The sequence below is a fragment of the Rhinolophus hipposideros genome, assembly GCF_964194185.1.
Source record: "Rhinolophus hipposideros genome assembly, chromosome: 20".
Taxonomy (NCBI): domain Eukaryota; kingdom Metazoa; phylum Chordata; class Mammalia; order Chiroptera; family Rhinolophidae; genus Rhinolophus; species Rhinolophus hipposideros.
In genome coordinates, this window is record NC_138066.1 from 53,557,439 (window position 1) to 53,572,665 (window position 15,227).

Below are 15,227 nucleotides of genomic sequence, written 5' to 3' on the forward strand. Positions count from 1 at the left end.
ATTTACATAGATTTCAGGTGTACAATTCTGCATTACATCGTCTATAAATCCCATTGTGTGTTCACCACCCAGAGTCAGCTCTCCTTCCATCACCATATATTTGAAAAACTTTTACATTGAAAAGTCAAGACATGTTGAAGAACTTAAGACGAAGAATTAGTTTATTATATTTGCCCAGATATTTACCATTTCTGTTGATCTCTTTCTTCATTCCTGAAGTTCCAAGTTTCTATTATTTACTTTTCGCCTCAAGAACTTCCTTTAGCATTTCTTTTTGAGCAGCTTTACCGATTAAGAATTCTGTTTTCCTTCACCTGTCTATCTTTATTCCCTCTGCATGCCTGATATTGTCTACGGATATAGTACTCTAGAGTGACGGTTACTCTCAGCCTTTCAAATTTTCCAGTGAAATGGCCTCGGTGGTTTCTGGTAAGAAATCTAGGTATTCAAATTGTTGCTCTGTTTACAATGACACCTTGGCTGTCTTCACGAAAAACTCATCAGTTCTAGTAGTCAAAGGTGTGTCTTCATATTGTTTCCTTTGAGTTTATCCTATTTGGGGTTCATTGAACTTTGTGAGTCTTTAAATCTATGTCTCACCAAATTTGGGACATTTTCAACCATTGTGTGTTTTTTTTTTAATTTTATTTTTAATGTCTTTCTCGTTTCTTGGAATCCATCAACTCACACCTTTTTATGTTGTCCCAAAGTCCCAAGGCTTGATTTGTTTCTATTTTCAAAAATGTTTCTGTTCATCCACTAAATTTTTACTTCATTTTCCCCCCTCCTTTCTTCTACCTCGCACCCCTTCCAGTTTAAGCCGTTGTTTCTCAGTCTCGTTGTGTAGGACACAGCTCCCTGGCCCGTGCCGGTATTAGGAGCCTTGTGCTCCCCCCACCGCTGAGGCAATTGGTTGCCAGTTGCCAGTCATGGGTAGGCCGCTCACAGCAGCTCATGGCAGCTCTCGCTGGCTGCTGGGCACTCACAATGGGCTTCCGGCCACTCACAGCGCCACATGGTCGTCCACGGCAGCACACAGCACTCACGCCAACTTCCGGCTGCTCGAGGAAGCCCAGCTCCATTGACAGCTGTTGTTCACAATCTTAACTGTATAGGGCGCAGCTCACTGGCCCATGTGGGAATCGAACTGGCCACCTCCACGTTAGGAGCAGGGCGCTCCAACCACCTGAACCGCAGGGCCGCACTGTTTTTAACTTCTAAAAGCTCTTTTTGGTTCTGTATAGAATCTGTTTAGTCACTTTTTATAGGTTTTTCTTCCTTGTTGATATTCTCAAGCTTGGCTTTTATTTCCTTAGACATAGTAGGCATAGTTACAGCCCATCATGTGTGTCTGAAAATGCCAGAACCTGAGTTTATCACGTCTGTTGGGTAGATACTCATTGGTGCCTTGCATGCTGGGTATCTTAGTCCACGAAGGCTGCCAAAACAAAGTTCCACCAACTGGGTGCTTCAACAACAGAACTTTATGTTCTCACAGTTCTGGGGGCTGGAGGCCCCAGACCAGGGTGCCAGCATGGTTGGTTCCTGGTGAAGTCCTCTTCCTGGTGTTCAGACGACTGCCTTGCTGTGTCCTCACATGGCCTTTTCTCAGTGTGTGCACAGGGAGAGGGAGAGGGGAGAACACAGTCTTATGCCTCTTACAAGGACACTAATCCTGTCGGATCATGGCCTTGCCTCTATGACCTCATTTAACCTTAATTACTTACTTAGAGGGCCCATCTCCAAACAGCCACATTGCCTGGCTATGGCTTCAAGATATGAATGGGGGTGGGGGGCGGGGAGACATTCAGTTCACGACATTTGGTTACTTTTAATTGTGTGATGGTCATTGTTCTTGTGAAATAGTTAATGGACTTCTGTTACATCCAGGAGGAAGGTGTGCTGGTCCAGAGAGGTTTTTTGTCTGCATCTCCGAGTCCTGGACGAGCTACATTCCTTACTTGCTTTAAAGTTATGACTGGAGTGTCTTAGATAATCAGGTGATGAGAATTTGGGCTGCATATCCAGGCAAGTGCGGACTCTGGGGTGGTTCAAGTCCAGGTTTACTTGGAATTCACCCTTCTGTTGAGAGTCATCCCCATGGGCCCCAGAGTTGTGGGGCAATGTTCTCCCATGACATGCTGCTGCCTTGGGCCAGCGTAAACTCTTACTTAGGTTCCATCCTTTCCCGAAATAAAAAGCTCTGTTTAGTGGGTTCATCAAATGTCCACGACGGAATACTGCTCTGGGTTCCCATCACCTAGATTTGGGGCTAATGTCCCTTCCTCTTTTGTCAGCTTCAGTGCTTTTAGACACACTTGAACTATTTAAATCAGCATTTCTCGTCTTTTCCAGCAGGAAGGTTGGTCCTAACAATTTGCAAACAGAACTTTTTTCGTCAGCTCTTAGTCCTTAAATCTTCAACCTTCCAGGCCTCAATTATTATTTATTTGTTCGTTGGTTTGGCAAATTCAGTAAGAGTTTGTTAAAACTCTGTGCATCATGGTAATCATTGGGAAACAATGGTGAACGTGCGGCACGGTGCCCAGATATTTGGCCAAACACTATTGTTGATGCTTCTGTGAAGGTTTGTTTCACGTGAGATTAACACTTAGGTTGGCTGAGTCTGAGTGGAGGCCCGACTGGACAGACTGACCTCCCCCAAAGGGGACACTCTTCAGCTGCTGGCCCTCCTACCCTGGGGTTGTGGTCTGCCAGCTCCACAGCTGTGTGAGCCGATTCCTTGTAATAAACCTCTCTTTATATACACACAGCCTGTGGGTTTGGTTTCTCTGGAAACCCTGACTGATCGGGGGAGCCAAGCAGACTTTTTTCCTGCCCTCAAACCACTGAAAACAGACGCTAATTGCATAATCATGTTCAAAAAACCCCAAATCAAACCAAAACAGAAAACTGACACGCCACTCCTAAGGGTGTTGCAGGAGACTTCCAGGAAGGGGAAAGCCCGCGTGAGGCGTGAGCGCCTGACCTTGAGACCTGACGAAGGGGACAGTGGCGGCCGAGCAGAGGAAATAGCGCCGAGATCAGTGGGCCGGAGCAGGGTCTGTTCCCCAGAGCAAGGGCCGGCCAGGGGGCGAGGGCAGGGCAGTCAGGGTAAGACAAGGGTGGGAGCAAAGCAAAGGCCAGGGCAAGGGCCACATAGGTCAAGGAGAGGTCAAATGCAAGGTCAGGGGCAGGAGCGGGGCCGGGACTAGCAGAGTGCAGGAAAAGCCACCAGAGACCCTCCAGACCCACCATTGGACGGGACTGTGTGAAGCAGCAACACGATCCCGTCCTCACCCCGACGTCGTCCCGCCCCTCACCCAATCCGCGCACGGCTCCGCGGCGCCCCCTCACCCAATCCCCGCGCGTCTCCGCGGCCCGGTCCCGCCCCTCAGCCAATCCCCGCCCCTCACCGAATCGCGCGCAGCCCCCTCACCCAATCCCCGCTCGTCTCCGCGGCCCGGTCCCGCCCCTCACCCAATCCGCGCGCGTCTCCGCGGCCCGGTCCCGCCCCACACCCAATCCCCGCGCGTCTCCGCGGCCCGGTCCCGCCCCACACCCAATCCCCGCGCGTCTCCGCGCCGTCGCCAGCGTCTGGGTACTTGAGCTGGACCCGCAGTTGCGGCGCAGGGAACATGGAGGAGCTGCTGAGGCGGGAGCTGGGCTGCAGCTCCGTCAAGGCCACGGGTCACTCGGGCGGCGGGTGCATTAGCCAGGGCCAGAGCTACGACACGGATGTAGGACGAGTGTTTGTGAAAGTGAACTCCAAGGCGGAGGTCAGCGCCGCTGTGGCGGGGTCCGGGGTCCGCGTGGGCGCTCGAGGGCCGGGCCTTGTCTGAGGTCCGGGGCGGGGCCCCCGGCGACCTGGTCTGTACCGTCCGCCGTGCTGGGCGTTGCTGGGCCGGCACGCAGGTCAGCCCCGCGGGGTCGCGTTAACCCCAGGGAGGGTTCGCGGACCGTCCGGGCGGCCCAGCGCGACCAGCGTCCGGGCGCCAGCGTGGACGGCAGGGCCGTGGAGGGTTCCCGTGGTTCCCGTGGCCGCTGCTCGGAGGAAAGGCCTTTCGTGTGGCGAGTTTCGCGCAGGGGCGGGTCGCGGAAGCCTCCGTCCTGGGCTGTCTGGACTCGCCGAGCCCGTCCTGAGCCTGCGCGTGGCTTGGTTGCTAGGCGACCGCGCGGCCCGGCCGCCTCGACGTCCCCGGGCTGGAGCCCGGAAGCCCAGGCGCCCGGCGCTGCGGGGAGCCCGCTTCCCCGATGCCCGCGGGCCTTCCGCGCGGCCGCCCTCACCCGCCGAGGGCAGAGGGGCTCCCCGGGCCCCCTGGCCAGCGCCCTGCCCATCACGAGGCCCCGGCCCCGAGCCTCGTCACCCAGCACCCCTCCTGACCCCACCGCACTGTGGGCTCGGTTTCCACAGAGCAACCGGGGGCCGGGCCGTCGGTGCGCTGCAGCCCGCACTCCCGTGTGCGTGCGTGTCACTGTTCTCTCGAGGGCCGAGTGGAACAGAGGTGCGCGGCGTGCTGAAAGCTCGCGTGCTCCTGCTTGCTGGTGTCGCTTTACCCAGGGTGGGGCCCACTGTGCTCGTAGCTGAAAGGCCCAGCCTGGCTGCCGGCCATGATGCCTCGTTCCGAACAGGCGCACGTGCTTGCAGGGCCAGGTCCTGCGTGCCACTCCCCACGGAGGGGCTTTTGTCCTTGGACACGGACGAGCTCTTCCTGAAGTGCTCCTGTTGGCTCGACACCAGTCATCACCTTGGTGCTGCAGAGATCAGCTGTACGTCGTCCCGTACACGTCCCTCTTACAGGAATTTGTCAGCTGTTCGTCCTTGAAGCGACTCGCACATCGGTGTGCCCCAAGCACTTCTAGTGCAGTGGTGGCATTTCTTGCTTCCTTTCTGCTGCGGGGCTTCTCTGGGTGTTTTCCCCCTGGTGGGTGCCCGTCGTTGTCATGCCTGTATTCCCACCTTCACTGCACTTGTCAGAATTCCAAGCTTTGTGTTGATTACAGGGGAAGCAAATATTGTTCGTTGATCAAAATGGAACCACTTGGTGATGCCTTTTACACATTGTGCTGCTATTTTGGGGGTTCTTTTTATTTTGTCATCCAAGTCCATTGTCTTGGTACTTTGCTAATTCGTAACTTTGCTGGTAAGTCCCTTCCAGTCCCTTGGTAGCTGGTTCCAAATACGTCCTTTTCTAGCTTGCTCTGGAATACACTGTGTGCGTTCTGCACAGGTGTTGGCCATACACAAACATCTGCCGTTTGGATGGAAAGCAGGGCTCTTTATGCTTCATCTTTCCGGACTTCTAAGAAAGACTACTTGGGCGGCTCAGGCTTGGCCTGGGGCTGGCTGCAGTGCCAGCATGAGGGCGGCTGAAGTGGCTGGCTGGGTTAAGATGAGGCTTTTGCTACTGTTCCTGGTGGCGGCGTCAGTGGTGGTCCTCGACCAACCTGGGTGGCGTGCCTAGCAAGAGATTAAAGATGCATTACGCCCCAGGGCCACTGCTCAAGTTCCAGATTTGTGTTTCCTGGCGTTATAGGTGGGTGTTTGAGGGGTGCATGCGGGTTATTAGCCAGCAGTACCCAGACATTCGCATTGAAGGAGAGAATGACCTCCCTCAACCAATTTATAGACACATAGCACCTTTTCTGTGAGTCTTCAAACTAGTATTGATAGGCTTAATAATTGTTGGCAAGGATCCTTTTACTTTCTTTGGCATGCAAGCTCCTAGCATCCAGCAGTGGGGCCAAGAAAATAACGTTTATGCATGTATGAGTGTTCTTCTTGAGCAACATGATTGAAAACCAGTGTATGTCGACAGGTGCATTTGAGATAACTTTGAATGATGTACCTGTGTGGTCTAAGCTGGAATCTGGTCACCTTCCATCCATGCAACAGCTGGTTCAAATTCTTGACAATGAAGTGAAGCTCAATGTGCGTTTGGATTCAATCCCACAGCACTGGTCATAGCCCCACCTATCAGCACTGAAAACTCTTTCACATTAAGGGATTTTTGCAAGAGCAGCGTGGCTGACATAATGAAGGCCTGTACTGAAGATAGCAAGCTGTTAGTACAGACCAGATGCTTTCCTGGCAGGCGCGTTGGACCTCTTGGAAAACCTCAATGCAAGGCAGTTTTTCAGCGCTGGCAGACTTCGGAATTCTGCACATTCGTGGAGTGCAATAATACTGTATAGCTTTTTCCTTTCTTCCCCAAATCTACTAAGTTAATGTGGACATTACTACTTGCACTTTTTTTCTTAGTCACATTTGAAAAAAATAGAAAAATGGATTACAGTTTGATTTTTTTCAAAGATGTCTGTTAAATCTGTTGTGATTTTATATGATTTTTTTTTTATAGTTTAAAATTGATCTTTTTGTGAATACAGCTGAAGTTCTCAAATACTTTATAAGAATTTTTCAGGTATCTCTAATTTGGTCATGTTCAGTTTGTATAGTTTTCAGAATATTGTAGCTTGTGACACTTTTGTCAGTGCATTATACAAGATTATGAGGGGAAATCCTGTATGTAGAGTACTCTACCAGTTTGTGTGCATGTGCGTGTGCATGTGTGAGTACCACAGAGCTACTGAAAACCAACTGCTTTTAAATGCTGTTATAGTTCGTGTCTTGCCTTGACCAATCTAATGAGTTGATTAACTGGGCCTTTATACTCAATAAAAAACTAAGCAGATGTAAGTTAAAAACTCTGAATTTATCGCTCAGCGTAACTGTTAACATTATATCGAATAGTTGCTTAAATTTTTGTTTCTGACTTACAGATAATTTTATAAGGGACATACTTTAGATTCACATACAAATAATCAATCATTTACCATTTTTAGAATAATTCAAACTCTCCTCACTAAAGTTTAGTTTAAGCTCTCAACATTAGTGTTAGGTGAATGGAGATCACTTGTCTAATAATTTAACTTGCCTAACATCGTATATCAGAATTTTATTATATTTGAGCAACAAAATTGAACATGTTTTTATTCAGTGAATTTAGTCTTTCCAGAGTTCTAAAAAGACTGTAAGTGTAATTTAGCAGAAATGGATCTATACTGTTGAAAAATCGTCCCATAGCAACATCATAACGTACTTCAGCTTCCACATAACGTAGGAGTAGAAGTGATAGGTCTAAATTTGTTAGTAAGGAGACTTATGGAAAAGTTAGGAGATAATTCAACACTGGGTCCACCAGAACACTTAGTACAACCATATAGTTTGTCTCTGAATGTCTGTTGAATGCATGTCTGGTACGGATCAGGATTGTACGGATTGTGAGAGCCTGGGGTGGGACATACTGTCAGCTTTAGGTGACGAGAAGTTGGTCTGCCGAAAAATGATTACGTGGCTTATCCTTTTAGTTAAGACTGCAGAACTCTTAACCCAAGTTCATATGTTGGCAAGAGTCAATACCATTTAAGCTGGGAAGTTATAGGTTATTTTCATTCATGAGTAAGAACATTTTATCTTTGACTAGGGCTTAAAACCTTGTTAACTTGATTTGTACCAGCTCAAACTTCCTGTCTTCTGCAAGTTGAACACACTGCTGAGCGTGTCTAGAGTTTTTCTTCAGCTAATGGACATTCCACTAGTGACATAGTTCACCTTTTGGCATTTAGACCTTTCAAACCGGAGCCTGGGATGTTCCCATGTATCTGACAGGTTAACCATGAAGAACCTAAGATTTGATTCTAACTTTTTCCATGTTTGCCTTGGGTGAATAAATTGTCTTTTAGAGAATAGCTTTAGGTGACTTAGACAATGGTAAAACTCAGCTATTTTGTTGACACCCATCTCAATATTTTTGTTTTGTCTTTGGCAATATTTAAATCTAGGAATTAATGGAATCTAGTGAAAAAAATAATGGGAAGTATGAGTATAAAAAGAAAATTTTAAGGAAAAAGGGAAAGTTAAAATAAAACTAGAATGTAGTTTTATTATATTGCTCACATTTCAGAATTTATTAGTTGCTTACAAATTTGTGTGGCTGTGTAGTTTATAAATGTCTATGTAATATATTAATTAGAAGACCATAGAAAATGACAGCAGGTTGGCTAATGTTATTGCGGTTTTTACCACAGTTGCTATTGTGGAAGATATTATTTGTTAGATTAATAACAAATATGTTGGCAAAAATGTTGGCCAAAAAAAAAAAAAAAAAAAAAGACTGCTTGGTAGCCCTTCCATTCTTCTCCTTGCCTCCACTCGAACTGACTTGCTCTAAAAGTTGTACCTCTTGATTACTTTTATCTGTCCTTTGCAGACGTGTGTAGTTGGTTTTCTCTCATGCTCCTCCGTTAAGTTCTAGATCTTTTGTAGCCCTCCAACTGATGCCTGCTTTTGCCTTGGTTCCGTTCCAGAGCAGCAGTGTTCTTCCGTGTACTTAGACGCTTAGGACCATGTAGCAGTAGCTGTTTCTGTGGGGGAGCCCGGACCTCTAGTGGGTTCATAGATCCTCCTCCTTCACCTCTCCCTGCATTTCTTAAAGATTCTGTCCCTTACTTTACTCTTCAAAACCAGTGCTCTAGTGCAAAGGATGGCCAAGGCCCAGCTGTTTTTCCTTTGTCTTCTAAAGAGTGCTCTGAAAATTCTTCTTAACTTTCTTCTCGGCGACTTTAGATTTTAAAGGTAGTGTAATAATATTTATGACGTGTTTAGAATGGATTGTGTGTTAGCTGGTAACTTAGTTAATCATGTCAGTAAGCCCATGGTGCTGATACTATCATTGAGCCCAGCTTACAGATGAGGAAACTGAGGCACGGAGAGCTTATGTAACTTACCCAAGTTCACAGAATTTGTAAGTATGAGAACATGTAGAAGAATGTCTGTGGTGGCCCCAAACTGGAAGTCCAGCTGTCCCTCAACATTAGACTGGGTGACCATGTTCTGGAATATTCCCACAGGGGGGCTCTATACAGCGGTGGGACTGTTGACGCACCACAGTCGCAAATGCAGCCTGGAATGAAGAAGGCAGACCACCCGCCTCTGTGTGCAGGTGACAAAGCAGAGAAAACAAACCTGCAGGGTGGGGACAGCAAGGGCAGGGACAGGACGAGCCTCCGGACAGAATGTCGACCGTGCTGCAGTCATGCGGACGTGCCACTGAGAATTCTGAGTTGTGGGCTCTACTGCACATGCTTCTGTAGCATTTGTCCTTTACAAAGAAAGAGACTTTAAAGGGAAGGAATTATTTAGTCTGGAAAAGTGGGGAAGATTTCTCAGAAATCAAACTGATAGTTGAAATCTGAACCATGACTTGGAAGGAGCTGACGTGGCCAAAGCCGGAGAAGGTGTTCCAACAGATGTGACAGGACATGTGGGGGCTTTGGGGCTGGAGAAAGCGGGGATCTGAAAAAGGAAAAGAGGGCTGCCATCCAGGAGCACGGTGTGTGTGTGTGCACAGAAGCAGGGAAGGGCCCTAAATGAGGGTGGAAAGTGGGTCTCACCCGGCCCTGTGGGGCTGTCCTGCAGGAAGCAGGCGGGGTTGTTAGCTGGGGGGGGTGTCCCCCAGGGTGGGCTTTGCCTTCCTAAGTATGACTGCAGTGTGGTGAGCAGGGGACTTGGTGAAGGGCGGATGCTGTAGTCCCCGGAGAACAAGGACTTTGCACTGGGATGGAAATGGTGGTCAAGATGATACAGTTTCCAGCACTAGGTAGGAGATGCCACAGAACTTGGTCCATTTAGGTGAAGTGACCCAGCCTCCTGGCATATGCAGACAGAGGGCCACCTGCAGCTAAGGGGCCAGGTGGTGGTGCTGAGCAAGGGCTCTCTGCCTGGTGCACGTAGGAGCCAACTCTCCTATGTGTGTGTGCACAGAAGCAGGGAAGGGCCCTAAATGAGGGTGGAAAGTGGGTGACATCAGGTTTTGAGAAAAGAAAAGGCTTTATTGCGAAGTGAGACAGGAGGCAGGGCGTGAATCTGTCTCCCCAATTGACGGTTTGTGTGGCATTGAAGGGTTAGGGAAGGACCGGCTGGTAGGTGGAAGTCCTGGCATGGCCGGCTTCAGTTGGAGGGTCTTCCTGGACAATGGACCGGGCCGGCGATCGAGTTCCAGTCAAGTCCCAGCTCTTTGGTCCTGTGTGTGTGGATGCGAAGCTTTGCTTCCGGGCATTGTTGAAGTCAGAAGTCCCACTCTGTGCATGCTTTGGCTGCATGACAGTTGGTTCTATTGTCCCTGAAAGCCAAGTGAGGATGTTTTTAGTGACAGGGTAAGGCCTGTTTGAGCGGGTTTTACGGTCATGATGGACAGGGCTGTGGTGGAGATGCTGTCTGAGGACGCCCCACATACACAGACCCGCCCTGAAGCGGCATTTCTGGCAACCGCCCACCTTTTCCCCCTGCGGAGAGTGTAGGCTCAACGATACATAAGAATGCAGTCCCTCACTAGATAGGACAATCCTTACACACGTTCAGCTTCAGAACATGTCACCTACGGAACAGCCGAGAAAGCTGTCTGTGTCTTGAGTCTGCAGTCAGGAAAGCCTCGATCTAAAACTGTAATTCTCCAGAAAACACGTCTACACAGACCCTTTCCAGAAGTAATCTCACTCCGTCCTCTTTCCCGTGCTCCATTATTTTTCTGACAGGCTAAAAGAATGTTTGAAGGTGAGATGGCAAGTTTAACCGCCATCCTGAAAACAGACACGGTGAAAGTGCCCAAACCCATCAAGGTTCTTGCTGGCCCGGGCGGCGGTGGCGTGCTAGTGATGGAGCACGTGGACATGCGGTCTCTGAGTGGGTATGTCTTGGCCCCTTCGCTTTTCCTCTGAGTGGTTTCTTCACACCTGAAGCTTATATTTGGGGTGTATCATTTTGAGGGTGTGATAGAAAGAACCTGCCCCCCCACACATCGTGTTTTGCACGTCCTCTGCGAGCCCCAGGCAAACGAGAGGGAGGCATCTCGGTGCAGTGGTGACAGGCCGCGGCTGCAGGCTCGTGCTGCTGGGAAAGACCGTCCAGTGATCAGGGCGCTTCATCTCCCCCTGGCTTCCCCCAAACAGACTTTGTATCCTCACCATGTCTGACCTTCCATATGTGGCCTGAAACTTTCAGGTGGATATATGTCCGCGTTGGTGTCATGCTTAATTGCTACCTTTTGGTTTCACAGTCATGCTGCAAAGCTGGGAGCCCAGCTCGCGGCTCTGCACCTGGATAATAAGAAGTTGGGAGAGATGCTGCAGAAGGAAGCTGGCACAGTGGGTATGGGATTCTGTGGGCCAAGAGGGGTCCTGTCCGTGGGAGGACATTTGGGTGTGTGGCTCTGCTGCAGCCATGTGCGGGTCAGACCTGAGTCGATGCCAAAGCAAAGGAAAGCCAACCCCAAGGTCACATGTTTGGGGTGCAGGGAACACAGTGCAATACTGTATCCCAGCTGCATTGGAAAGACAGGAAACATTTCCTGGACTCAAAACCCCACCATATTTGGGTTCCTTTGACCTCTCACTCCCCAGAGGAGAGTCTATCAAACTTTCTCTGGCTTTCCATCCAGTGCCTTCCTCTAAGACAAATCATACATGAGGCTCAGAATGGCAGCCCTCACCGCCAGAACTTAGTGCAGTGTTAGCACTGAGAGTGTCTTCCAGTGTTTTCATCATTTCACTTTTGATAATCCATGTGCAGCATGTATGGTAACTGCTAAGCAGAGCAGCTGACACCAGAAACAGATAGCTGAGCGTCTTCTGTGCTAGATACACAGATCCTATCGTGTGACAATCTGCGTGCTACACACATAGGTCCTGACAGACTCCTGTCACTCTCCTGTCCTGTGAGAATCCATGTGCGAGACAGACAGGTATATTGCTCAACCTGTTCTGAGCCTTCGAAGCCACAGGTAGTTCAGTCCTTACAGGATTTGCAAGGTGGAAACATAAACAGCACAGCAGTTTATGTTTCACAGATGGTGGGGGCTGAGCTGGTCACTGACCGCCGTCCTGTCCTGATGTGTCACGGTGGATTTTTTTCCTCAGTTTCTGGACATGGCGTCGCTCCTCTGAGCATTCTCGGAGTCTCTCCTGGAAAGTAGTGGGTGTCCTTGATCGCTCAGTCTGATGGAATAGGCTCTGTTCTTGGGTCCCTAGTTGCAGTGTGTCTGTGTGTCTCTGGATGGGGACATGAGGTGGAGCAGGGCATGCTGACGTCAGTCCCCAAGCTAGTCTGAGCTCCAAGAGTGGACCTGAGGGAGACGTGTTGCCCGTCTCGTTTTCCTTTTGCTTTCCAGGGAGAGGAGGTGGGCAGGTGGAACGGCCCTTCGTGGACCAGTTTGGGTTTGATGTGGTGACGTGCTGTGGCTACCTCCCCCAGGTGAGTGACACCAGCATTTGGCCTCTGTTTCCGAATCAGCTCGGCTGCTCAGAAATAGGTGGGGAAGGCTGTGAAATTTAGTAAAAGTCTTGGCTCCAATTTTTTCTTTGCTAATTTTTAAGACGTTAACTTGAGGTTTACCTACCTCATATGTTAGGTAAGCTCAGAAGCAGAAGACCAGAAAATAGGGTGCTGGATTCAAGGGGGGTGAAAATTAGAAATTAGAAAAAGAGTTTATTTTCATCCTTTTTTTTTTTTTTAAGGAGGGTGCATCTCACAGTGGCCCATGTGGGGATCGAACTGGCAATCTTGGCCTTGTTAGCACTGCACTCTAACCAAATGAGCTAACGGGCCACACTGAAAAATGGTTTATTTTAAATAGTAACCTCTCAAAGACAGCATAACGCAAAGGGATTGTAACTTGCAGTTTTATGGTTGCATGGTTGGCTCCCAGGGAATTTCAGCCTGGGGCAGTCTATTTGGTGTCCAACAAATGCAGAGTGATTAGGGTGGTGGCTGAGCTGTCATAGGAAAGGCAGGCAGCTTCTTGGAAGGGGGACGACTGAGAACTCTAGGAAACTTCAGGCAGTTCCTGGTGGGCTCAGTGGACACTGTTCAGACCATGAAATGGAGCAGGTTGTCCATTCCCACCTGCGGTGGCAGATGGCTGACAGCTGGGCCGCCTGCTCTGTGGGCGCTCCGCTGGCTCCCCTTTCTCTCCTGACTCATGGGCTGTATGTGAGTGCATGCATCTGTGTGAGTACACGTGTGCGTGCGTGGTCAGAGTGCAAGCGCGTGTGCGTGACAGTCCGTCGTTTGCCATCACGTACTGCTCCTTGTGATGCTCTTCTCGTGTGTCTATCTTACTTCCCTCTTGGAGGGCCAGTGCCTGTGGCCTGGACAACCTCTGAACGGGGCTCCACAGGACTTCTCGCAATTGCACTCTGGAGAGCGCAACTCTAGCTGCCTGGCGGGGGCTGGAGGGGGTCGTCCGTGGCCAGTGGCGGCCAGAAGTGAGCCACTGGAGTCAGGGCAGGCCAGCCAGCTCTGGCCTCTGGTCCTGTGTGAGTGTAGATGGAAGGAAGATGGCCTGGAGCTCTTCAGAGGGCACCGTGTTGCTCTGCTCTGGGGACCGTCCCCTCGCTTCCCACTGCTCCTGGGACAGGGTCAAAGTCCCACTGCGTCCGTGAGGCCCCATGCTGCCTACTCAGCCCCACCCCTCCCACACTGTCCAGCTCTTTGCGCTTTGGGGTCCCTCCATCAGTCCTGGCTTTGTCCTTTGCTGTCGCCTGTGCAGGTGAATGACTGGCAGAAGGACTGGGTCGCATTCTATGCCCAGCAGCGCATTCAGCCCCAGATGGACATGGTGGAGAAGGGGTCTGGGGACAGGGAGGCCCTCGAGCTGTGGTCTGCTCTGCAGGTGAGCGGAGCCCCGCCATGCCCTGCAGCCCCCACAGGCCACTGTGGGTCTGGGTCCGGACGGGAGGCTGGCTAGTGGGGTAGCTGTGGGTGTCCCCGCTCCTGCCTGAGCCGAGCACGTGAAGCCCTGCCTGGAAGAGCATGTGCGTCCCTCCCGTGCCCCTGCTGTCGCTTTGCTGAGGCTGCGTTTCCTCCCTGCAGTTGAAGATCCCTGACCTGTTCCGTGACCTGGACATCGTCCCAGCCCTGCTCCACGGGGACCTCTGGGCAGGAAACGTAGCCGAGGACTCCGCTGGGCCGGTCATTTTTGACCCGGCTTCTTTCTACGGCCACTCGGAGTATGAGCTGGCAATCGCCGGCATGTTCGGGGGCTTCGGCAGCTCCTTCTACTCTGCCTACCACAGCGAGATCCCCCGAGCCCCCGGCTTCGAGAAGCGTCTGCAGCTGTACCAGCTCTTCCACTACCTGAACCACTGGAACCACTTCGGATCCGGGTACAGAGGGTCCTCCCTCAGCATCATGAGGAGCCTCACCAAATGAGCTGGCTGTCCTCGGGGCCTCAGGCTCCCGGGCACCTCCACATTCCTGTCCACCTGGCCTCCCTCATTTCTTCACACGCCGGGAGTCGCTTCAGACCAGTCCCCAAGCCTTGGAAAGTGCGTAGCGTCCCAGAAGAAAGGTAGTCTCATCCCAAAGATGGACGCTTTGTCCAACTTCATAGCTGAAGAAAAGTGCACCACACACATGATGTGAACGCAGGGACCTGAGGGGGAGGGAAGTGGCCGGTGTGCCAGGCTCTGCTGCTGAGCACACCTTTCCGCCAGCGCCTGCTGTCTCACTCGGGAATGACCAGTGTGCAGGGTGATGCTTCCTGAAGGGTGATGCTTGGGTCTAGACATGAAGACTGTCCTACCACGGGCGTCCTACAATGACCAGTCCCAAAGTCGGGCACATTCCATTGCTTTCTGTCCCCTCTGGGCCAGCCGCAGGCTGAGCAGGTTTGGAGATGCTTCTGGGAGTGACCAAACTGCCAGTCACAGGGTGTCCTCAGTACATCTGGGAGCCGCTGACTCGCTCCTCTTAGCACCCCAGCTTGTCTGCTGCGCCCTAAAGCTTGCTGAGAGTCATTCCTTCGCATCAGAGAAAACCGGCGCTAAGCAGTGTTTTCGCGACTCCGGTTGTGCAGTGATGAGACCCATTGCAGAGGCACTGATGCCGGTAAATACTTTGGCGTAAACTTTCACTAGTTTCAGTGATGCAAGAGATTGTTTCCCTCATTTAAACCGTAATTCACTGTTTTTCTCAGCTGTTTGCCAAGAAACCTTTGTAATGTCTTATGACAATAAATTTAACTTCAACTGCTATTTCTTAAAAGAGCAATTTTTTTCCTGACTTTGTTTGGTGAGAGAATAACTTCACAGTACGGACAGGGGTAGCCTGGGGACTACCTAATATTTGACTGGGGCTCGGTTTAACTGCTGTCACCCGTGAGGTTCGGCGA

General features: G+C 50.6%; 1 protein-coding gene and 1 pseudogene across 2 annotated transcripts; both read left to right on the forward strand.

The window, feature by feature from the left end:
* The first annotated feature begins 3,603 nt into the window (after positions 1 to 3,603).
* On the forward strand, positions 3,604 to 15,104 carry FN3KRP (fructosamine 3 kinase related protein). The gene is made up of 6 exons (XM_081030298.1): positions 3,604 to 3,779; positions 10,594 to 10,745; positions 11,115 to 11,206; positions 12,225 to 12,307; positions 13,605 to 13,727; positions 13,928 to 15,104. Exons 1-6 carry the CDS (start codon positions 3,639 to 3,641, stop codon positions 14,264 to 14,266), a joined length of 930 nt encoding a protein of 309 aa, XP_080886424.1. The 5' UTR covers positions 3,604 to 3,638; the 3' UTR covers positions 14,267 to 15,104.
* On the forward strand, positions 5,283 to 5,968 carry LOC308489345 (thioredoxin reductase-like selenoprotein T; annotated as a pseudogene). Its single transcript has one exon. The product of its transcript is annotated as a thioredoxin reductase-like selenoprotein T (transcript).
* Positions 15,105 to 15,227: the final 123 nt, after the last annotated feature.

What these genes read in the sequence shown, in the direction of transcription:
- FN3KRP (XM_081030298.1), top strand. Translation starts at nt 3,639, where the DNA reads ATGGAGGAGCTGCTGAGGCGGGAGCTGGGCTGCAGCTCCGTCAAGGCC. An exon ending in GACATGCGGTCTCTGAGTGG is followed by an intron (nt 10,746 to 11,114) that starts GTATGTCTTGGC and finishes TTGGTTTCACAG; the next exon opens with TCATGCTGCAAAGCTGGGAG. An exon ending in GAAGGAAGCTGGCACAGTGG is followed by an intron (nt 11,207 to 12,224) that starts GTATGGGATTCT and finishes TTTGCTTTCCAG; the next exon opens with GGAGAGGAGGTGGGCAGGTG.